This window comes from Globicephala melas, chromosome 8 (assembly GCF_963455315.2).
Source record: "Globicephala melas chromosome 8, mGloMel1.2, whole genome shotgun sequence".
NCBI lineage: Eukaryota > Metazoa > Chordata > Mammalia > Artiodactyla > Delphinidae > Globicephala > Globicephala melas.
Genome location: NC_083321.1, coordinates 25258105 through 25283962, shown reverse-complemented (window position 1 = coordinate 25283962; position 25858 = coordinate 25258105). Strand labels below are relative to the sequence as shown.

The window sequence follows — 25858 nt, the reverse complement described above, 5'->3', positions numbered from 1 at the left end:
TTGGGATTTCTAAGAATATATCTAGAACTCTCTAGTTTTTTCCTGATAGTTTGATCTATCTGGGCCAATTTGAGAATGGCATATTTTCTAGAAAATCATCTCTTTCATTTAGATTTTAAAATTTGTTGTTATAAAGTTGTATATACTATTACCTCATAAGTTTGTAGTCTCCTCTGTTTCTGTAGGTATGTTCTTTCTTGTTCCAGCTGATTATTTGAATCTTTTTCCTTATCAATCTATGGAAGATTTGCCTATTTAATGGTTCCTTTCAAAGAACCAATGTACTTTTCTTTTTTTTTTTCCTCTTATCATTTTTTACTCACTTTTTCTTAATTTCTGCTTTTATCAGTTCTTTTTCCCTATCTTCCCTGGGTTGAATATTCTCTTTCTGGCTAGTTTGTTATTTGTTTGCTGTCTAATGAATGGCATTAAAGTTGTATGTTTCCTTTTTTTTTTTCACTACACTCTGGCTGTATTCCTCTGGTTTCAATTTTTAATGCTCTCACTGTCCTTTCTAAATGGTTTGTCGTTTCATTTGATTTCCTTTTAACCCAAGAGTTATTAAGAATAGTGGGGTCTTGCCTGCTTCCCAGTAGATTTTTGGTTTTTTGGTTGTTTTTGGTATTCCTTTAATACTAACTTATGGCCCTGTTGTATAGTGGTCAAAGGAATATGGCTTAAGTAATGTCTACATTATGAAATTTGTGGAAATTTTGTTACTAGCTTGGTAAATGGTCAATTTTTATAAATATCCCATGAGTACCAAGTGCTAATAGATTTTATTTGTAATATTGTTCAAGTCCTTTATATCTTTTTATTTTTTGTGTAATGTAATAAATGATATTAGGTTATTTAACAAAATGTATATGTACATGTTGCAAGTAAATGATAGGTCTGGAATTTGCCTTAAACTATCCCAGCAAATATAAAAGAGGTGACAGAAAGATAAATTTATCAAAATGTTTGTGGTTGTTACAGTTGGGTTATGGTATCTGAGGGTTTGTATAGTCTTATGTATGTTTTAAATCTTTAATAAAAAGGTTTTTTAAAATCCTCCCTATCCTTATTTGTTTTTAGATTGCTTCATCTGTTGATTACTGAAAAGGGTGTGTTAAAGTATCCAACTATGTTTTATTGTTTTTCTAATACTGTGTAGTTGTTTTGAATCCGTGTAATTGGGTGTTTGAAATTTTACTACAGTTAAATTTCCTTTTATCATAATAAAATCTCTTTTTCACATTTAATTTCCCATTTTGGTTTTTAATATTGCCATACTAATCTTATTGTTAGCATTTTTAGTATATTTTCCATATTTCTTCTTTCAGAACATTTTTTTCTTGTGAGATATAACTCACATATGGAAATATGATACACATAAGAAAAACACACAGAAAATTCCCATAAATTTGAAAATGCAGATATTAGTTAAGACATATTCCCTGACCACAATGTAGTAATTTCATAAAAAAATAGCAGAAAGGAAAAAAGAGATAAATAAAAGTAAGTTTTTCTTTCTAAAACTTCTAAATAACTTCTGCTAACTTCTAAATAACTCATGGCTTTAAAAGGAAACCAAAGCTGAAATGACAACTCACTTAGGACAGTGGAGCATCATATTTTGGAACCAAGGGGATGTGCCAGGAATGTGTGGGGCAAAGAAGAAAATTTATGGTGTTAAATGCTACTCGTTAGAAAGCAAGAAAGTTCAAAAATAAATTGAGTGTTAAAGTAAATCCAGCTCATAATCTGTAGAACTAACCACTGTCTGAGTTGGATGGTAATCACCTCCTTGCTTTTCTTCTATAAATTTTACCACCTGTGTATGTACCCCTGTACTTTTGTTTGGCCCATTTTAAAACTTCTCATAAAGAGCATCATACAGTATTGATAAGTTTTTCCTTCCGCTAATTTGGAAGCTATTCTTTTTATAAAATATTTCCTTAACTTTTTATTATGGAAATTTCAAACATAAAGTTACAAAGGTTGGTATAATTAAACCTATCTATGAATCACTCAGTTTCAGTAATCATCAATACATGGTCAGTCTTATTTCATTCTTATCTTTACCTACCCTCTCACCCCCCCCCCCCCCCCGCCCGATGATTTTGATGAAATATTTCTGTTCTTTACCTGGAGATAATAGGGATTACAATATGCATTTTCACTTTCTCAAAATCCATTAGTATCTTACTCTCCTCCCGAATAACATAAAGACTCTGAGCACTAAAACTCCATTTTATCCCCTCCTAACTTTAATGTTACCGTGTATTTTAATATTTGCGTTTTTTTCTTTCTGGCCACGCCACGTGGCTTGTGGAATCTTAGTTCCCCAACCAGGAATCAAACCCTGTCTCCCGGCAGTAGAGGTGCGGAGTCATAACCACTGGACCACCAGGGAATTCCCCCACGTATTTTAATTCTATCCTATTAATACTCAACAAGAAATAGTGTATTAAATAGTCAGTGTTTGCTTAGGTTTATTTATATATTTACCATATTGCCCTCCATTCTTTCTTGCACCTCACATCTCCTTGGGATGACAAGCTTATGACTAAAGCATGTCCCTTGCAGTTTCTTTTTCTGAGGGTCTGCTGGTGGCCGTATCTCTGTTTTTGTTCATAGATAGCTATGTGATTTGTTTTGCCATGTAACTTAGAGTGTATTTTCAAAATTCAGTGACATTGCTATAATAAAATCCCTTTTATTTCTTCATTCATCCATTATTTAGAAGAACAATGTTTCCCAGTTCCTTTATCAATAAAAATGAAGGACAGAAATAAAATTGGTTGTAAAACCTATCTCAATAAGTAATATTCGCCCATGAGTCCATAAACGAGTAAGTTTTAAATGCCACATCTACTCAAAAGAAGCATTCTTTTTACATTTACATTTGTTTTACATTAAATTTGAAAAAATATTAATTTAGATCTACAGTATTATAATGTGTTATAAGTATTATAATGTTAGAAGTGTTTAATATATAGAGCTTTCTGGTCACAAGACATAAAAAATTGATTTCCATTTATATACATTTTTGAGGCAGAAAGTATGATGTATAGTTATAGTAGCATAAAAATATATTACATTAGGATAAAATTCTGTAATCTAATCTTGAATGATTAGATTATTTTCCCATTGTTATTGAGATATGATTGATGTACAAACTGTATTAAGTTCAAGATATACAGCACAGTGACTTGATAATTAGATTATTCATTTGTATTTCCTCAACAGGCCTCTCCCTTTGGGAGGAGTCATATAAATGTATGAGGATAGTTTTAATTTGGGATACAGATCAGGTAGGCTGGCTGGTGACAGCTATTAGACCACCCCCCCCAGCCCCTCTTGCCCCCTAATTAGCTAGAATAAGGGAGAGATGTACTCTAGTTGCCAAGCACTGTAGTTCATTCATTTCCCTTGCCTATCTGCTTTTCCATTTTCTTTTGTGTTTCATAGGTCTGGATTTGTGTTGGGCTCTGCTTCGATTCCCTCTCAACCCCTCCTGTAGGCAGGTAGAGTTCACTTTCTTCAGGGAACAGTTTTTACATTTTGGCCTGTGATCAAGCCACCCCTGCTGCCTACAGCTCAGCATAAGCAAGGGGATCACTGCCCTTCCTGTTTTATTTACTTATTATTGTATATGTCATTATTTTAGTTCATCAGCACTACTCAAAATTACTGCTGCAGTGCTACATGTTCTTTATATTTGTTTCTCAGCCTGGAGCTTCTCTATCAGCTCTAGGCTTCAAAGTCCTTTTTTAACAGCTTTGTTAAATTATAATTCACATATCATAACATCCACCCATTTAAAGTGTACAATTCAGTGGGTTTGTAGAGTTGTATAACCGTGACCACAATCTAATTTTAGAATATTTTCATTATCCAAAAAGAAACCCATTATTAGTCAGTCTCCACACCCAATGATAGGCAACCACTAATCTATCTTCGCTATAGATTTGCCCTTTTTTGGACATTTCATGTAAAAGAAATCATATAATATTTGACCTTTTGTGACTAGCTTCTTTCATTTAATGTAATGTTTTCAGTGTTTATTCATGTTGTAGAATATATCAGTACTTCATTCCTTTTTATTCCCTAATAATGTGGATATACCACATTTTGTGTATCCATTCATCAGCTGATGGACATTTGGGTGTTTTCCATTTTTTGGCCATTAGGAATAATGCTGCTGTCAACATTGATATACAGGTATTTGTGTAGATTTATTAGAAAGTGGAGTTTAGAAGTGGAATTCCTTGGTTATATGCTTAACATTTTGAGGAATGGCCGAACTATTTTCCATAGTGGCTGTACCATTTTACATTCTCTCCAGCAAGGTACAAGGGTTCTAGTTTCTCCTCACGCCTGCTAGCATGTTATTGCCTGTATTTTTTGTAGCCATCCTAATAGCTGTGAGATTGCAATTATCTACTGAATTTGCATTGAGCTAATGACTTATAGTGTTGAACAGCCTTTCATGTGCTTATTGACAATTTTTATATCTTCTGTGGACAAATAGGTCCCTTGCTCACTTTTTTTTTTTTAAATAAATTTTATTTATTTATTTAGGCTGTGTTGGGTCTTCGTTGCTGCACGCAGGCTATCTCTAGTTGCGGTGAGTGGGAGCTACTCTTCGTTGCGGTGCATGGGCTTCTCATTGCGGTGGCTTCTCGTTGTGGAGCACGGGCTCTAGGCCCACGGGCTTCAGTAGCTGTGGCACGTGGGCTCAGTAGTTTTGGCACATGGGCCCTAGAGCACAGGCTCAGTAGCTGTGGCGCACGGGCTTAGTTGCTCCGCAGCATGTGGGATCTTCCCGGACCAGGGTTCAAACTCGTGTCCCCTGCATTGGCAGGTGGGTTCTTAACCACTGCGCCACCAGGGAAGCCCTTGCTCACATTTTAAATTGGGTTGTCTTTTTTATTATTGAGGTGTAAGAGTTCTTTATATATCCTGGATACAAATCTCTAGCAAGTACATGATTTGTAAGCAGTGTTTCCCATTCTGTAGGGTATCTTTCCACTTTTGTGATGGCATCAATTGCAGCACAAGTTTTAAATTTTGATGAAGTCCAGCTTATTTTTTTCTTTTGTTACATGTAGGGTCATGAAAATTTATACCTATTTTTCTTCTAAGAGTTTCATGATTTTAACTTTCACATTTATGTCTATGATCCACTTTCAGTTAATTTTTGTATATGGTGTGAGGTAGACATCCAACTTTATTCTTCATTCCTATCTGGTTGTCCCAGCACCATTTGTTAAAAAACTTTTTCATTTTTCCCCCATTGAATGGTTTTGGCACCCTTGTTGAAAATCATTTCATCATAAATACAGAGTTTATTTCTGGACTTTAATTCTACTCTTTTGATCTATATGTCAATCCTTACGCCACCATCACACTGTCTTAATTACTAAAGCTTTGTGGTAAAGTTTTGAAATTTCTGAAATGTGAGTCTTCCAACTTTATTCTTTGCAGGATTTCTTTTGCCTATTCTGGCTCTCTTGCATTTCCATATGAATTTTAGGAATAGTTTGTCAGCTTCTGCCAAAAATGCAGCTAGGATTTTTATAGGGATTATGCCGATTCTTTTTTTTTTTTTTGGCTGCACCACACAGCATATAGAATCTTAGTTCCCTGGCCAGGGATCAAACCCACACCCCCTACAGTGGGGGTGGAAGCGTGGAGTCTTAACCACTGGACCAACAGGGTAGTCCTTGATTCTTTTAATCAATTTGGGAGTTTGCCATCTTTACAACGTTGACGTTTCCTATCCATGAGCACAGGATGTTTCTCCACTTATTTAGACCTTTAATTCTTTCAACAATGTTTATAGGTCTCAGAATATAAACTTTGTACTTCTTTCATTAAATTTATTCCTAAATAGTTTCTTCTTTTTGATGATATTATAAATGGAATTTTGTTCTAATTTGTTTTTGGATGGCTCATTGCAAGCATTTCGAAATACAATTGATTTTTATATATTTATCTTATGCCCTGCAAACTTGCTAAATTTATTTATTCTAATAGTTTTTTAGTGGATTCCTTAGGATTTTCTGTATACAAGATCATTTCATCTGCAGATACAGTTTTATTTCTTCAGACATCCTTCTTAGGGGGAAGCATCTCATTTTTTACCGTTAAGTATGATGTTAACTGTGGGTTTTTTGTAGATGGCCTTTATCAGGTTGAAGAAGTTCCCTTCTATTTTTAGGTTCTTGAGTGTTTTTATCATGAAAATGTTTAAATTCATGATACTGAATTTTGCCAAATGCTTTTTCTGTACCTATTCTGATGATCCTGTGGTTTTGTCCTTTATTATATTAATATGGTGATTGATTGATTTTCAGCTGTTAAAACCAAGCATGCATTCCTAGGATAAAAGCCATTTGGTTATGATGTATAATTCTTTTCAGTGTTGGTATATTTGCTCATATTTTGCTGAAGGTTTTTGTGTTTGTATTCATAAGGGATACTGGTCTGTAGTTTTTTCATGATATTTTTGTCTGGTTTAGGTATTGGAATAATACTGGCCTTGAATGAGTTGGGAAGTGTTTCCTCTTATTTCTTAGAGTTTATAATGGATTGGTATTAATTCTTACTTAACTGTTGATAGAACCCATGTGTACCCATTTGGGTCTGTGCTTATCTTTGTGGGATGTTCTTAATTTCTTTTATTCCCTTGTTATTGGTCTCTTCAGATGTTCTCTTTCTCCTTGAGTTCTTTTGGTAGTTTGTGTCTTTCTAGGAATTTGTCCATTTCATCTAAGTTATTTGTTAGCATACAGTTTTTCATAACATTACTTTATAATCCTTTTTATTTCGGTAGCTTCTACTGCTATTTCAAAGTATTTGGGAGGTGCTGTTTTTGTTTTCCACGTCCAATCAGCTTTTCTTCTAGGAATTCACAGTTTCAGTTGGCTGACCCTTCCTTGTCTTGCATCACTTTTTTGTCTCTATTCTTTTAAAAATATTTTTATGCTAAATACTTAAGTGGAAGTAGGGAGTTCAGGTCGATGGAGGTTCTGTCTAATTGTCATCCAGATGTAATTCTGACCACTTTGGTTCTTGGAAGTTAACAACCATTCTTTAATTTCATTGTTTCAAACAATTTGATGGCAAAAATAATAAGGTCTTTCTTTGTAAACTGTTCAGATTTTACTCAAAGCAAGTAAATGTTTAATAATTTGTATTACTAATTTGCATTTGCTTGATCTAGTTTCAGAAGCCCTACAGGTGGCAACTACTAGTCCAACTGCCAATACTACTGGTACTGCTACTACTTCCTCCACCACTGTGGGTGCAGTTAAGCAAGAACCTCTCTACTCTACTTCATCTGCAGTAAATATCCTGGAAAATATAAACTCTGCAGAACCCCCAAAGTCCATCGAACATGATGGTCTTCCTTCAGACCAGTTTGCAAAAGGACAGGACACTGTTGCCATAGAAGGTTTTACAGATGAGGAGAACACAGAAAGTGGAGGAGAAGGCCAATACAGAGAGCGTGATGAATTTGTGGTAAAGATAGAAGACATAGAGACTTTTAAGGTGATGTGAATGTTCACAGGTATAAAGGTCATAGCTTAGTGGGCGTGCCCTATGGTAGCCTTCATGATGACTTTTAATACCATGCATCTAGCCTGAATTGTGAAAAGTTATATTTTTATAATTCTGTTGTCATAATTGTTAAATAATGAAATCAAACTAGAGATGTGAGGTATTTTGAAAAGGAAAATAGCTTAAAATAATTTTAACTCATCTCTGAGTCTTGTGTATTTCTGACTGGTCAGTATATTGCATTTAGCTACTAGTAATTAGAGCAGTTTTGAAATGTTAATTTTTTTCAAAGCTTCCAAGTCATTTGTATTATTAGAAGTTTGGAGAAAATGGTTATTTATCTAACTTAAAAGTTTAAAGAAAATTACAGGAATACAATGTAAAAGTAGAATTAGACTTTTTTCAAATTGCAGAATGTTATAATTTCATACAAGAAATTTTTAGCAGTGTTTAAGAAAACTTATTTTGGGGTTTTTGTTTGCTTGCTTTTGATTTTATTTTTTAATTGGGGTGGAGAGAAATGGTATTAAAAATACAATGAAGAACATAATATTTAAATTATCCATATTCCTTCCATTCACAATTAACTATTGTTAATATTTTAGCATATTTGTTTCTGGTCTTTTTGCATATATACATACTGTTATAACATTGCATAAATAATGTATGACAATATCATTAGTGGAAAACTTTCCAATAGCTATACAAAAGGGTAATGGGTTACTTTGCATGTTTTTGCTCCCTGTTTCTGGAAGAATTTAAGCAGAGATTGAATAGCCCACTTAAAAGAATTACTGCAAAAGTTCAGCTAGGTAAAAGATAAAAGGTTGAGCTAGGTAGGTCTTTAAGATTCCTTTCAGCTCTAAGATTCTATAAATCTAGAATATGTTGCTAGTTTCTATAAATGTTGTTAATACTTCTTATTACAGGAGGCTTTAAAAGCAGGAAAAGAACCCCCAGCTATTTGGAAAGTACAAAAAGCTTTATTACAGAAGTTTGTTCCTGAAATTCGAGATGGGCAAAGAGAATTTGCTGCTACAAATAGTGTAAGTAAAATGCTTGTTTACATTAACCTTCCTATTTTTTGACAGTGATCCTGGGTAAAATACAGAATGATGTAAATTTAAATGTATTGTTTAATGTATGTATATTGAGCATTTCTGAGATAAAATATTAAAATTGAACTACAGAGTATATGATACTGATTTTAAAATAAAATTAATGTCTAAATACCAGCTACTTAAATTGCTTAACTTTTTATTTTTTAAATAAAGGAAAGGAATTAGTGTTAGTCTGTGAAGAATTCAGATGGACTCAGAGACTCTTATATTGATTGTTCTGCCAGAGTCAGATATCCTGATTTACCAAGAAGACTTACAGAATTATTTTCTACCTAAGTAGTTGTTTCATAGCCCTGAGTAAGTGAGCATCTGATGATCAGCCAAATAAGACTGCATCTATATATGGGCTTGCAGTTAAGAGTGAGGCTGGAATCAGTTTTACTGAGGGTACAATTAGCCTGACCAGAGCTGCATTTTGAAAAACTTGAAGGATGGCTCTGTGACAGTCTATCAAGACAACAAAGTAATATTTTATGTACAGAATGTACAATTATGTAATTCAAAGTGTTTCTTTCCTTAGTACCTTGGATATTTTGGAGATGCAAAGAGTAAATACAAAAGGATATATGTGAAGTTCATTGAAAACACTAACAAAAAGGAGTATGTCAGAGTGTGTTCCAAAAAGCCACGAAATAAGCCTTCACAAACTATCAGGTATTTATTATTTTATGTAATATGTTTGTAGTAATTATTGGAAGGCTTATTATTGGCAATGTCTTATATAAAGAATTACATAAATTAAAGAGGCTGATTTTTTTTTCCATTATGTACAAGTCTGAAAATTCAGTGCCCGATGTAATAAGTGATTCTTTTTGAAGTAATGAGACAGGAACTGTAAAGCCCATGGCTATCATGGTGGGATGGGTACCCTTTTCTTCCGAGTCCTTTTGGTGTCACCCTAGTATAGTGAAAAAAATTGGATTTACAGTCTAAAGGTTTGAATCCATCTTTTTGTGACCTAGATTAAGATAACCTTTCTAGGGACTTCCCTGGTGGGCCAGTGGTTAAGACTTCATGCTTCCACTGCAGAGGGCCCAGGTTCGATCCCTGGTCGGGGAACTAAGATCCCACGTACAGTGTGGCCAAAAACAAAGAAGAAAGAAAAAAAAGATAACCTTTCTAAGCCCTCTTTTTTATCCATAAATAAAGTGAAAATAACAACAGAATGTCAAATTTAAAATGAAAAAACATTGAGCCTGCACATTACAAGTGCAGTAGAATTGTCGTCATGGATCAGTGCGACTCTGGGTTGTGTGGAGCGTGAATTTGGAAAACAGATGACCCAGCCACGTTCCCTTTGATCTCTGTGGGAAAGGGGGTGTGAACCTTGATACTCTCAATCTAGTGCTAAGAAGATCTCGTTTAATGAAGATTCCAACGTATTGGACCCAGCCCACCTCATTTTTATGATGCAATTTTATCCACTCCCTCAAATCTCCAGAACTAGTATATAGCACATCTTATTGAGGGGCTCTAGAACAGGTGCAGTTGGGATTCCACATCAAAACCTGGCACCACCAGAGCCTGTGAGAGTTTCTGATGGGACTATAAGTCCATTGATCATCTGCCGTGTACAGCCTCATAGTCAGGAAAATGAATTTACAAAGGGAAAGGAAGAGTGGAGGGAGAGAGAGAAATAGGGATGGAATTAATATAGTCCCTTATTAACTGAATATTGAATGTCAGTGGTTAAAGAGTATATTACAAGAGACTTTTGGAGGAATCACCATTGGAGATGTGTAGGACTTAGACTTTATTTTGGAGATACTGGTGAGGTAAATAAACTTTTCTTCACCAGTGTTTCTCGGGTTTTTGTCTATTTTATTTTATTTATTTTTGGCTGCATCACACGGCATGTGGGATCTTAGTTCTCTGACCAGGGATCAAACCCACACCCCCACCTACAGTGGAAGCGCAGAGTCTTAACCACTGGACCGCCAGGGAAATCCCTCGTCTAATTTATTTTAATTTGACAAGATTTCAGTGCATTAATGAAGTCTGTTTGTAACATTGCAGAACTGTTCAGGCTAAGCCAAGTAGTAGCAGTAAAACTTCTGATGCTCCAACACCAAAAACTACAATGACAAAAGCCCCTTCCATGAAACCCAAAGTTAAACAGCTAAAAGTAAAGGCTGAGCCACCACCAAAGAAAAGGAAGAAATGGAAAGAAGAATTTTCATCATCCCAATCTGACTCATCTCCCGAGATCCACTCTAGTAGTAGTGATGATGAGGGTGAGTTCTCCCTGAAACGAATACCTTGATAACTTTAGATTACGTACATTAATGGGGAGGAGCAGTGATGCTGACAATTCAAAATGTATTTACTTTTACTTAATTAGGGAATTCAGCTACCTAATTAAGTTCTGCTTAGGCATATATTTGCCCATGACTGAGCTAGATAACTGTGCCTTAGTTTCTCTTTTATAAAGTGAAAAGGTTGAAATAGATAGCAGTTATCATACTTTTTGACCTTAGAACCCTTCTACGCTGTTAAAAACTGTTGAAGACACCAAAGAGCATTTATGTAGGCTATATATATTGAAATTTACTTCATTACAACTTAAACCTGAGATAGCTGTAAAACACAGAATATACCAGGAAACATTCCATCAAACTTGTTGTGTAATATATGCAAGAAATTTCTAGCAGTTCAGTAGTCTAGAGCAGAAGTAGGCAAACTACTGCTAGTGGGCCAAATCTGATCTGCAGCCTATTCTTGTAAATAAAGTTTTATTGGAACACTGGGATTCATTTACATATTTTCATACAGTTACTTTCCCATTACAGTGACAGATGTGAGTAGTTACTACAGAGAGTATATGATCACTAAAGCCCCAAATATTTACCATCTGGCCCTTTACAGAAAACGTTTGCTGACCCTTCTTCTAGAGCATACATTTGAAGGTAGTCAGGAAAAGATGAAAGGATGATGGAAGGCTGCATATGCCATGCTAAAGCTAAAAAGCTTGGGATCCTGTAAGCAAAGGGGAGTCCTTGGAGGGATTTAAGTAAGGGAGCAACATGGTAAAATCTGAATTTGAATTACGTGACATCACAGTTCAGGTATGAACTGAAAGTCTGAACCTAAGTTTTGGCAGCAGGGATGGAGGAGAGAGGACACATTTGAGAAATTCAGGATGTAATCTTGGCAGAACTTGAATGATGAATCGGGTGTTGGGGGAACTGTTGAGGTTGATGTCCAGGATGGTTTCTGACATTTTAAGTATCACTGCTAGGGAGCTGATCTTAGAGATTACTTGGATAGAAACAGAATTATAATAAAAACTCTTCAGTACAGAAGTTTACTTTAAATGTATTGTTTTTAAAAGCTACTTTTGAACTGTTGTTTAGAAGTAGGCACGTTGGAATTTATAAAGAAATTTAGTGCTTTGAGTATGTGTGGAAGGCATTATACGTAATTTCGCAGTTAGCATTTCTGCCTACTGTTTAGAGAAGTTTGGGTTCTGAATTTGCACTCAGTTATCTATACAGCTTCCTCAAATGACAATTAAGGTGAAAATTTTCTTTCATTGGTAACTTGAGTTACCACTAGGTGTCACTAACAGGCAAGCATTTTTAGTGCTTCTTAAAAAGAAGGCAAATATTGATAATAAACATAGATTTATAGGCTGGTGATTTTCAAGCTATTTGTTTCAAGACTTCTTTATAATCTTCAAATTTACTGAGGATTCCAAAACACTTTTTGTGTGTGTGTGTGGCCTGTATCTTTGTATATCACCAAGTATCAGTTAAAACAGACAATTTTAAGATATTTTAAATAAAAATTACATATTACATATTCATATAAGTTTTTTTAGACAATTGTATTTAGTTAGAAGAATAGCATTTTCATATCTGCTTCTGTATTCAGTTTGTATATATATTATTTTGGTTAAAGTATATGAAGAATACCCAGCCTCACATTAGCTATGTAGTTGGGAAAGAGAGGAGTATTTTGATTACCTTTTCAGATAATTATGTATATTTTTCTTTGATACTCAAAGGATTTTATTTGATAAACTTGACAAGTGGTAGCTTCTTCAACTTTTCATGCTTGTTACATTAACATCTATTGGTTGTTTTGCCCTTTGAGGTATCTTTCATCCATGAATGATTTTATAACATTTTTTGGTAATGTGAAAATATCTGTTAGCTCATTGATGTACATAGTCTATTTCATGTTTTTTCCACATTTTAAAATGTGGTAAAATATATATAACATAAAACTTGCCACTTTTAACCATTTTTAAGTGAACGATTCAGCAGCATTAATTATATTCACACTGTTGCTCAACTGTTACAGCTATTTCCAAAACTTCCTGATCATCCCAAACAGAAACTTTGTAACCATTAGGCAATAACTCCTCATTCTCCCTTTCCCCCAGCTGCTGGGAATCTCTACTCTATTTTGTCTCCATGAATTTGCCTACTCTACATATCTCATATAAGCGTGGCTTATTTCACTTAGCATAATATTTTTAAGGTTCATCCATGTTACATAGCATATATTAGAACTTACTAGTTTTTATGACTGAATACAATTCCATTGTAAGTTTATCCATTGTATGTTCTTGTTTATCTTTTTATCTATTGATGGACACTTGGGTTGCTTCCACATTTTGGCTGTTGTAAATAATGCTGCAGTGAACATTGGCATATAAATATCTGTTTGTGTCCTTGTTTTCAATTATTTATATACCTAAGAGTGGAATTGCTGAGTCATATAATTATATGTTTAGCTTTTTGAGGAACTGCCAAACTTTTCCCACAGTGGTTGCACCATTTTACATTCCCACTAGCAATGCATAGGGTTCCAATTTCTTCACATCCTCACCAATACTTGTTATATTTTGTTTTTTGATTATAGCTATTCTCGTAGGTGTGAAGTGGTATGTCATTGTGGTTTTGATTTGTATTTCCCTAATGACTAATGATGTTGAACATCTTTTCAGTTGCTTACTAGCTATTTGCTTATCTTCTTTGGAGAAATGTCTATTCAAATCCTTTGCCCAGTTCATGTCTCCTTTTGTTCTTGAGTTGTAGGAGTTCTTTATATATTATAGATATTAAACCCTTATTAGACATATGATTTGAAAACATTTTCTCCCATTCTGTAGATATTTCAGGTTTTTTGTTTGTTTGTTTGTTTTGCGGTACGCGGGCCTCTCACTGTTGAGGCCTCTCCCGTTGTGGAGCACAGGCTCCGGACGTGCAGGCTTAGCGGCCATGGCTCACGGGCCCAGCCGCTCCGCGGCATGTGGGATCTTCCCGGACTGGGGCACAAACCCACATCCCCTGCATTGGCAGGCAGACTCTCAACCACTGCGCCACCAGGGAAGCCCTTTTTTTTTTTTTTTTTTTTTTTTTTTTAGTATATGTGCTGCTGAAGTGAGCACAGTGTTTCATTTTCTTGATAATGTCCTTTGATGCACAAAAGTCTGAAATTCTGATGAAGCCAAATTTATCTATTTTTTTTTCATTGCTCATGTTTTTGGTATCATACTTAGAATCCATTGCAAATCCAAGGTCATGAAGATTTATCCTTGTATTTTCTTCTAAGAGTCTTACAGTTTTAGTTCTTACATTTACATCATACATTTTTGCAGTATCAAAGAAATGACATTTTTAATATCAACACTGATTTCATCTATGAAGTCCTTAAGTATTGGAATGTTGTCAGGCTCACAGTGGTGGAAACAAGTTTTCCGGAATTCTGATTTTCACTTGAAACCTCAGATTTTATCATTGGCAACAAATAGTGTCAGTTGTTTTCCTTGCAGTGACAGGTTCACTTCGTTAAGAAAATGTCTGCCAAATACCCAAGTCTGAATAGGCATAGTATATCTGTCAGTCATTTTTTTCAGATAAAATTGGTATCCCAATGGGGGAAAAGGTGGCTGGTTCATCTTGTAATTCAAACAATTACATGGATGCTTTCCCTGGAGAAAACTGTCATACTTCGTAGCAGAAATGCTTTATATGTACCTCTCATTTCATCCCACAGAATTTTAAGACATTTACTCAAGAGTAGAGATTTAATACAATTAATAATTATTACTGCTTCATCAAGGATTATTCTTAAGGGAAATTGTCTTTTTTTTTCCTTCAAATTCATGGCAGTTAGATGACAGTCATGGCAAAGTATATGGCTACTAGTACAGTTTGGTGTCACTGCCTCAATTCAGGCTAGGTAAGGCCCCAGCAGTTTTACCCAACATTCCTTTTACAAATGTCAACAGAGTGAAAAAGGTATATAACATCTTAATATTATTAGGAAAACAATTTGACATCAGAGACCGCTGAAATGGTTATGGGGGGAGACCCCGAGGGGTCCGTGGACCAAAGTCTAAGAACCCCTGTTAAAGGCCGTGATAATAGTTCTGTACTTGAATGAAAAGAGTCAAAATTCAGACACACCTCTAATCTTGCAGTTCTTGCCATTGAATTTGAGTGAAATTTTCTTTATGCACAGGCTATGTTTACATTAAAAAATTTTTTTAGTATGTGTTGACTCTAGACCAGAATTCTATAGAAATTTTATAGAAACCATCAGTTTTGAAGTAGCACGACCTGGCAGCAGATGTCTGGTAGGGCCAGGGGAGGAGAAACAGGTTCCTATGGGGCAGATGTTTCCAAATGCTGGGCTGGTGTTGGGCTTCAGAGGCACCTGGGAACTTTTTAAAAAGTATAACATTTAAGCTTCATCACCACTACCACCATTACCACCCCAGATTCTGTTTTAATAAGTCCAGCAATCTTTTTTTTGTTTTGTTTTAAAAGCTCTCCAGTGATTGTGATGTGCAAAACCACCTTTGAGAATCTCTCACCCACGGTGTTTTTAAAGGCAGAGTGGGAGAACCTTGAATTTGAAGAAATTTTATCTACAACCTTTTATCTGCTTATAGACACTTGCTATAGAGCAGAGTGTTTTTAAAGTTGTCAGGAAGGAGTATTTAATATTTCATCTTTTCTCCCTCCCAGAATTTAATCCTCCAGCTCCCTTTGTCACTCGTTTTTTGAACACAAGAGCAATGAAGGAAACCTTTAAGAGTTACATGGAATTGCTTGTTAGCATTGCTTTGGATCCTGACACAATGCAAGCCTTAGAGAAGAGCAACGGTACAGTCTGCTAAGTAGTACTTTCTTGGTAGTACTTTCTGGATCTTTTTTATTCTTCTCTGTTAGTTACATATTTAATATGTGGTTTTTGTATATGTTGTCAGTTAACAAACTTGATATACTGATTCTATAAAATGGGGTCATAGCTTTTCATGAATTGTTTGAATATATGAACAATTTTATATTGAACATATTTTTATTGATTTCTACTCATGAGAATATTATGTAACTACCCACTAGTTTCTTTCAATTCTAGAATCTTTATCATCCTCATAACATTTCACCAATTGTCTGAGTTGCATGGAAGGTCCAGATGTCAATATATTCTGTTTTCTAATAATTCGAAAGATAATAATGGTGTAAAGATTAAAATTGTATATTCGTGTCCAGTAAAAGATACATCACAGAGTAATTATTTTCTAATCAATTAGTAGTAAAACAATAAACGCCATGGGTTATATTTATTAATATTATTCCTTTTTTACTCTTCCTTTAGTAACTTTTTCTTATGGTAGAGTAGGGATGAAATTGACATAAGAAATAAACTGGTAATTTATATATCTAATGTTGCTCACTAACATTTACCCTTCAGCTACTATAGCATTCACCAGGGACAACTAGAAGAGAGAATAAAAGGATTAACGAGTCAGTTTCCATTATCCTTCTATCAAAATGAGTTGAACAAGTGTAAGATCAAAAAGATAGTAACAGTGAATAATCAGTAACAATATACTTCAACAGCAATGCCTAATAATGTATATTGTTTTATTATTTCCACATACTTTGACATACATTATTCTATATTAATCCCAGAACAACTTAGACAGCCATTTCTTGGGTGAAGACAATGATGCTGAGCCTTTTTTGTAAAAGGTTAAATGAAAAAAAGAAATAAGGTTAAGTGACTTGCTTAAGAGCCCACAACTTGCAAGTAGCAGAGAAAGGATTAAATCCAACGTCTTCTAATTTCTAGTCTTGCTTTTTTGACTATATAATCAGAGGCAGTAATTCATACATCAACTATTGTAGAGCTGGAAGAGACGTTAGAGAAGATATTAAATGTGGTTCCTAAAGTTACAGAACAAGTTAGTGGTAGAAGAGCCACAATCAAAACCCAAAATTAATTCCCTAGGTCAGCATTTTGCCAGTAAACATTTTCTCTCTCAATCAAAACTCCTTGCATCATAAAATATGCATTTCTTAGTAGTGATCATTTCTGGGTGGTTGTATTTTAAATGATTTTTTTTCTATTGCTTATCTTTTTTTTTAATTTTCTCCATTTAAAATGAGGGATGAAAAATTTAATGGTTATATTTAAAAATAATCCACAAATGTTTAAAACTTATTTGTGTGAAATGTAAATTTTTATAATACTTGAATAGATTTAATCACTGCTAGAAAGATAAAAAGAAAGCTATCAGGTGTGTTGTGGTGATCTTGGAAAGCATTCCTCATTGAGGACTTTTTCTTCAATTTGAGGAAAGTGTTCTTTTTCTGGTCCCTGTGCTTGTGTTTGTTCTCCAATTATAAAGAGTCATTTTGTTTAGCTATGAAATTAGTAACCAGATTCTGAGGGTTATATATACATTTTCAGAAGGGTCATTAAAGCTAATTAGTATTATAAAATGTTGTTATGCTGATAAATTAAGAAATAGTTTAGTAACCTAAAATATTTAATACAGCACTAAAAGTAATTAACTTATACTCTGAAAGTGTTTCTCTTAAAAGAGCTTAAATTTTCAGAAGGGTAAAAAAGAAATCATAATCTTTGGGTAAGAAACCTTCATCATACTTTTACTCTACCCTTTTCTCAAATAACTATTTTGACTCTTTCCTTGTGTATTTGAAACTGGATTTTGACTATTTTTCTTGCCCTACTTTTTCTTTGCCCCAAACTATAGTGAATTAAGAATATCATACTCAGGGGCTTCCCTGGTGGCGCAGTAGTTGAGAGTCCGCCTGCTGATGCAGCGGACATGGGTTCATGCCCCGGTCCGGGAAGATCCCACATGTCGCGGAGCGGCTGGGCCTGTGAGCCATGGCCGCTGAGCCTGCGCGTCTGGAGCCTGTGCTCCGCAACGGGAGCGGCCACAACAGTGACAGACCCGCGTACCTCAAAAAAAAAAAGAATATCATACTCAGAATTTTATAAAAAATTTTAATGTTATATTTATGTTTTGGAATACTGTTATCATTCACATGGTAAATGAGGTCTGAAGAGATTAGGCAGTTTGCCCACTGGTTGATCAATTCCGGTGGCATAGATGGGGTTAAAACCCAGGATTTTTGATTCTGTCATCACACTATGCTACTTCTTTCTCACTTAGCTATTGTAAACCTATTTTTTCAAGGTAACTTTTGTTCAAAAAGCTTCATGTGCAATATTTTTAAATCAATACTTAATGAATTTAATGTCAGTCTATTAATGTTTTAAAGAAAAGCTGTATTTCTAACAAGTTTTTTTGTTGATAGTTTATCCTGTCACAATAAATTTTTATCTTGTTTTAGATGAGCTACTTTTGCCTCATATGAAAAAAATAGATAGCATGCTGAATGATAACCGAAAGAGACTCCTTTTGAATCTTCATTTGGATCAGTCATTCAAGGTATTTCCGTCAGGTGGTTTATTAGCAAACTCAGTGGCAATCATAGTCTTAGATATAATAGGAAAGAAAATTTTGGGAAGTCATTCTCAGTTTTATAAGATTTTTCCACCCAACAAAAATTTGATTTTTATTCATTATGAGTCTTGTCTGAGCTTGTCTTTTTATTTTATTAAGTATATTCTTAGTGTTAATCATTTGCTTTTCTCTGCTTAAATTCATTTTTCAGGTTTTTATATTCATCTCGTATTCCTTATATATAATAATTTCCAAATGTTTTTAAAAATACTTCCTTTAAACTACTGTATTCCAATCTTGTTTTTCTTTTAAACCTCTTTAAAATTTTCACATTTCATATATACTTAAAATTGGCCTTAGCACAGTTATCAAAATTCCCTTTACTTGCCTGCATTACTCAGTATCTGAGGAAAAATTGATCCTCACCTAATGGTAGGAGGTATATACGTCTGTTAACGTATCTTGGCACTATACATTGGTTTTTGGTGTTACCAGAAAGAGAGAACAAAAAGCTAATCTAAACTCAGAAAATATATCATAGAAGCTACTTAGTAGTCAAAACTTTCCCGCCTTTTCTTATTCAAAGTATAACATATGGGCTTCCCTGGTGGCACAGTGGTAGAGAGTCCGCCTGCCGATGCAGGGGACACGGGTTCGTGCCCCGGTCCGGGAAGATCCCACATGCCGCGGAGCGGCTGGGCCCGTGAGCCATGGCCGCTGAGCCTGCGCGTCTGGAGCCTGTGCTCCACAACGGGAGAGGCCACAACAGTGAGAGGTCCGCATACCGCAAAAAAAAAAAAAAAAAGTATAACATGTAACACCTAGAATCACTTGATTATATCTCTCTCAAGAGAAGTTTTTAGCTTTTTAAAAAACAGACTATATTTTGGAGCAGTTTTAGGTTCACAGCCAAATTGAGCAGGAAGTACAGAGTTTCCATGTGCCCCCTGCCGCCACACCTGAATAACCTCCCATTACCAGCGTCTCCCACCAGAATGTCACGCTGATGAACCTGCACTGACACATCATTACAACCCAAAGTCCATAGGTTACGTGACAGTTCACTCTTGTACATTCCATCGATTTGGACAGACATAACCACTATCATAGTATCGTACAGAGTAGTTTCACTGCCCCCCAAATGCTCTGTGCTCTGTCAGTTCATCCCTTTCTCTCCCCCAGCCTCTGATCTTTTTACTTTTACTCCATAATTTTACCTTTTGCAGAATGTCATATAGTTGAAACCATACACTATGTAGCTTTGGCTACAGATTGGCTTCTTTCACTTACTAATATGCATTTAAGGTTCTGCCGTGTCTTTTCACGGCAATAGTGAAATAGTTTCTTTCTTTTTAGCCTGAATAATAATCCACTGTCTGAATGTACCACAGTTTATCCATTCACCTACTGAAGGACTGGTTGCTTCCTAGTCCTGGCAATTACTGCTGGACAACTCTGTGTGAACTTATGTGTGGACATAAGTTGTCAACTCCTTTGGGCAATTTGTATAGCTTTTTCACATCCCTATTTTATCTGAACTCCACATAAAAGTGAAAATCGACTTCATTTTAGCTAGGTGAAAATTAAGGCTCTGAGATTGATTTAGAGGTTATGTGACACCAAACTCTGACTAGTAGTCCTGTATTCTTCACTGACATGTATTGATACTTGCAGAGGGGAAAGAAAAAGTTCAGAAGCTAGTAAGACACCCCGTGCTAAGAATTTGTTCTCACTCCTAGTCCAGTATTTTCTGTTTAACTGCTGTCTTCAAATGAAATATTTTGGGGAGAAATACCATGTTTCCTACAGACAATGGAATGTTGTTATCTGAATATTTAATAATTTTAAAAATGACCGGTTTTGGCTAACCATTTTAGAGATGTCAAACCAGTTCTCTAACAACTTGTATTAAAATAAAGCCACCGGGACTTCCCCGATGGTCCAGTGGTAGAGAATCCACCTTAGAATGCAGGGGAGCCAGGTTTAATCCCTGGTCAGGGAACTGACCCTGACCCACGTGCTGCGGGGCAACTGAGCCCCTGCACCACAACTGCTAAGCTCACGCACCTCAACTAGAGAGCCTGTGTGCCGCAAACTGCAGAGTCCACGCCCTGGAGCCTGCACGCCACAACTAGAGAGAGAAGCCTGCACACCTCAGCGGAGATCCCGCGTGCCGCAACTAAGACCCGACATAGCCAAAAATAAATAAATAAATAATAAATAAATAAATATTTAAAAAAAAGAAAAATAAAGCCACCACTTGGAATTTAATAGACTCAGTAGAATTTTTTTTTTTTGCGGTACGTGGGCCTCTCACTGTTGCAGCCTCTCCCATTGCGGAGCACAGGCTCCGGACGCGCAGGCTCAGCGGCCATGGCTCACGGGCCCAGCTGCTCCGCGGCACGTGGGATCTTCCTGGACTGGGGCACGAACCCGTGTCCCCTGCATCGGCAGGCGGACTCTCAACCACTGCGCCACCAGGGAAGCCCTCAGTAGATATTTAAATCTTATGCAATAGTTTATGGTGAATAACTGAAATATTCATTTCCATATTCTTGTTTTCACAGGAAAAAACACAAAATTTCTAATTTTGAAATTATAGTTATTTAATATAACTATAAATGATAATAGTGATGTCGATGATAGATAGTTTTCATTTATAGCAATTTGCATTTCAAAGCCAAAATATGCATACAGTATTAAAAGTTAGAATGAAGCTAGAAACAAATAGCTCACTATGGTAGGAAATGCCAAAAATTCCATTATTTCTATTAATGAAACAGTTCACTCCTACACTTTTATTTAGAAAATTAAGTGTTTTAAAATGCACTGTTTGAGGGGTCACAATACCAGGTGCTTGAGAATCTATATAGAGTTTGGGAAAGAGTGACCTTGAAGGTTGAAACTGTTTATAAACAGTTGAAGCTTACAAATGTCCTTCTTTCCCCTGCCTTGAAGCCAGAGAGGCATTACTAGTCTTACTCATGCGGGAGTCCCCATAGTGTCACATGCTGTTGCTTAAATCAGGTCATAAGTTTGGCCCAGATCCAGGGGATGGGGAAGTTGTTTCCACATCTTGATGGGAGGAGCTACAGAGAATTTGTGGCCATGTTTAACACCCCACATATGTTTGTGTATGTATGTATAGATTGTATATATTTACCGCACCCCATCAGTACCCCCCCACATATATTTTTTGAGTACATGTACATGTATGAATATATTTCTATATTTTTTAAAAATAAGTTTTGAATAGCTGGAAGTAGTTGAGATCACTTTTCTGATGTCAGTTATTTTTGCTTTATTTTATTGTAAAGAATGCCTTGGAAAGTTTTCCTGAACTAACAATAATTACTCGAGACTCTAAAACAAAAAGTGGGGGATCTGCTATTTCTAAAATCAAAATGAATGGCAAAGCTTATAATAAAAAAACTCTAAGAACTTCTAAAACAACTACTAAATCTGCACAAGTAAGTATATATTGATTGATGTAATTATACCTTCTAGTTGTCAATATAAATCCTACTTCAAACATTGAAACAAGCAAATATTTTACTCTGTTGTTAAATGTGAAATGGTTTCAGGTAGGAATGAGCAGCTCTGGCCTATAGAATAGGGACTCGTTCTTACTCTTTGTTTTTCTCCATTGCCTAGCACAGTATCTGGTATATGGTGAGTGCTCACAAATTTTCTAAATAAGACTAATAATCATCCCATGCTTATAATTATATTTTTAATATTTTTGTGTGTCACTAGGTACAAATGCATACAGATAAGTGGATGTGCACACATTCCATAAGATGCAATATTCCATATCTGTAAAATTATTAAAATTGGAATTCATTTATTTTCAAACATAGTCTAAATTATTGCCTTTTCAGAAAGCAGTTTAGCAACATATCAGTTCCCCATCAAAAATGTGTTTTGTAGAATCATTCACAAATGCATAGAACCGTATGCCTTTGCTCATTGTAGAATTAGTTGTAAGAACAATTCCAGTTATGTATCACCAGCGTGCGACTAAATAAATAAAGAGCCACCCAGATAATGTAATATTATGTACTTTTTAAAAAGAAGAGATTCATTCATTCTTTCAATTAAAAAAATTGGTACCTATAGTATACCAAATATAGTTTTGAGTACTAGGAATACAACAGCGAAAAATGGTCCAAAATCCTGCCCTCATATAATTTCTCTTGGGAGGGTGGTGCTTAATAAATAGAAAGATGGATATCCAAGTTTTACTTTGGTTAAAGAAAAAGAATTATAAAAAATAAAATTGCAAAACAATATATATAGTATGATTCCCTTCCCATTACAAAATTAGTGTTATTGATATATGTTATACATATGGAAGCATGCACATGGAAGAATATGTGACATACTGTTAACCTTGTTTACCTCTGAAGCAAGAATTATAGAATTCTTTACCTTGTAAGTCATCTTCTATGTTTACTGTTTAAATTTTTTGTAATGTTTAACTTTTTTGAAATAGTGTATATTTATATTCAGGAAAAAGAATAAAGATTTTAAAATACAATTTAAAATCTTATTTTGAATAAGTTTCTTGTCCATATTAATACATATTAATATCTAGCCATATAAGTCATTTTTAAGATTTCCATTGAGACTTTTGGTCTAGTATTTTCATAAAAGTATTCTTAGTTCAGATGCTCCATGAAATAAATGTGTCTATAAACTCTTTTCTTTTTATAGGAGTTTGCTGTTGATCCAGAGAAAATACAGTTGTATTCTTTGTATCATTCACTCCATCATTATAAATATCATGTTTATCTCATATGTAAAGATGAGGTAATTACTTTTTCGTTTACTTAGAAAAGAAATGTATGTTTTTCTGAACTTTAAGAAGACTGTAGCTGTAGCATTTATATATATAATTTTTAAAGATTACACTGCAGTTACAGTTATTACAAAATATTGGCTATATTCCCTGTGTTGTACAATATATCCCTGTAGCCTGTCTTACACCCAACAGTTTGTACCTCTCACTCCCCAGCCCCTATATTGCCCCTCCTGCCTCCCACTGGTAACCACTAGTTTGTTCTCCATATCTGTGAGTCTGCTTCTTTTTTGTTATATGCACTAGTTAGCTACAGTATTTTTTAATGTTTTAAAGAGAATTGTTAAAAATTGTTTTTTAAACAATGTGTCTATACTCTAAGCGTTGTGCTCAGATTAATCTGAGGCTCACCATCGCATAGGAGCTGTAAGTGGTAATGTTTTTAAGCTGTTATACTCGCTTTACGTTGCCATAATAAATGGCACTTTATTGCATTCTCTTCTCTCATACGTATAATGATCCTGCTTTAATTAATTCTTGTTAGTCACTGCTTTGAATATCTTGCTGTCCTCCTTATCTGTAGAATGGCCTTATCCCAGTTAATTGCAGAGAAAATGGGAGTTTTGTCCCTTGGCATGAAGAAATGATAGTCAAAATTTAATTGTAACTTTTAAGTATCAATTTAAGTTGCTCAGAAATTATGTATGACCATAATAACACTTGGTGGATAGGATGTAAGGATTAATCTCAGAGGTTAAATGGTTGTAGACAGTAAGCTTTTTTGACAAGCATTATCAGTTTTTTAATTAAAAAGGGTTAAGTTGGCTCAAGGCTGTACAATCATGTGTTTGATAATGGTCTGGTGTGGAAAGACGTTCATAAATCTAACCTCTGTCTAGCAAAGGAGAAAGTAAAGATGGTTATGTAAAGTATGTTGGCTATTTTTACAATGCCCTGAAACGCAGAACTTACCCCAAAATTTGTCATTCGGCTTTTAACACAAATGGAAGTAATTGAGAAAGTTTGAACCACTTTTCCTAGCCTTCCTCCCTGCCCCCATGTAGTCAAAAATGATAGGATCAGACCACCCAAATTTATATGAAATAGTCATTCTCCGTGGATGGAATTTTTTTAAAAAATCTGTACTTGTAGGTGAATTTATAAATCCTCTTTTCATTCAGGATATAGAAACAGTAAGCCCTCATGAAGAGCTTATAAAGTGATAAGTATAAACCAATTTGGTATTTCTTTTTATTTTAGATTTCTTCTGTGCAGAAAAAAAATGAAGATTTAGGACAGGAAGAAATTGTCCAACTTTGTATGAAAAATGTAAAATGGGTGGAAGACCTATTTGAAAAATTTGGAGAACTTCTAAATCATGTACAGCAGAAATGTTCCTAACATTTTCACAAAAATTCCATCTATTTTCTAGCACTAATAAGACGGCAGAGGCGGGTGGTCAAAGGGGGTCTAGGGGCCTCAGATAATTGAATGTCAAGCAGTGGTCTCCTGCAAGCACGCCTGCTTTGATCATGAACTTGCATCCTGGTCTCTGCTAAAGGACAGTGGTGCTGCCAAGGAAGTCAGTCCTTTGGAAATGGACCTAAAATCCCACCACGTTTTTATCCTAATGAACGATTTTTCTACTTTGTAAACCATTGGGTAACTGAGTTTTATTTTCAGAAATGTTTTTTGACAAATGATGAAGCATGCACTAAATATAATTTTTCTTTATTGCTAGAGAGATAACACTTAAGTAACATGATTATTTTTTCCTGACTCCGACTAAACACCAGAATGAAAGAGAGATGGCAGAAAACATGTTAATATTCATGTCTGACCACAAAATGGAAAGTATTGTACATTATGTAAACATATCTGGTGTGATGTGACATTCTGTATGAGAACATCATCAGTTTAAAATGTAAAATTCAGAAACTGCATTCTGGTTTATGAACTCCTTTTACTCTTAACATGTTCAGGAAACTGGATGTGGAATTGGTGCAATTCTATGACTGCTTTTTGTGTCAAATTATATGGTGATGAAAAAACAATGACATACTATTTTCCCTATCTCAAAGAAAAGTATTTTCCTTTATACTGTTTTTCCTTTGGAAAAATTTTCAATTGTACATTTTATTTCACTAATAGTTGTATTTTTCACAAGGAAAGTGTTGTGGTTATAATTATGTTTGATGTATCTGTACTACACTTTTCATTATTTTCAGTAAATCTTATTTAGTTATATATTGAATTTCTATTGTGAATTCTATCTTGAGGTAACCATTTTTGTTTATACAGATTTGCTTCAGTGTTATCCAGAATATGCATTCAGTACTAGAATTAGTTTAGCTTTATAAATGGGGTTGTGTTAGACACTGCAGGAATTTTCTAATTCATGAAAATAAATTTCTTAGTAAACTAGCACTTGGTTAACTGATCTGTCGAAGTAAAAATTAACCACATTATACATTTTGAAGAATAAAATTTATAATTAGACTACATGCAGTGTTAAACACAGCTTACCCAACTCTTAGAACTGGAAGTGGTAGAGCCCTCCTTTTGGTGCCTTTCCAACCTTTATATATGCTATGGTAGCTCTCTTTAGTTTGATAGCTAGTGTTTCTTCAAGTAGTTTAG

General features: G+C 34.8%; 1 protein-coding gene across 2 annotated transcripts in view; it reads left to right on the top strand.

The window, feature by feature from the left end:
* The window catches only part of QSER1 (glutamine and serine rich 1), a 75232-nt gene extending 49909 nt beyond the window's left edge, over window positions 1–25323 (top strand). For both annotated transcript variants that reach the window (XM_030864791.2, XM_060303376.2), the window contains 9 exons: window positions 7217–7545; window positions 8484–8600; window positions 9196–9329; window positions 10692–10909; window positions 15659–15796; window positions 18305–18402; window positions 21735–21887; window positions 23134–23229; window positions 24479–25323. In XM_030864791.2, coding sequence (XP_030720651.2) covers window positions 7217–7545; window positions 8484–8600; window positions 9196–9329; window positions 10692–10909; window positions 15659–15796; window positions 18305–18402; window positions 21735–21887; window positions 23134–23229; window positions 24479–24619 — 1424 coding nt within the window. In that variant the 3' untranslated portion in view covers window positions 24620–25323. The remainder of the gene's footprint in view (window positions 1–7216; window positions 7546–8483; window positions 8601–9195; window positions 9330–10691; window positions 10910–15658; window positions 15797–18304; window positions 18403–21734; window positions 21888–23133; window positions 23230–24478) is intronic.
* Window positions 25324–25858: the final 535 nt, after the last annotated feature.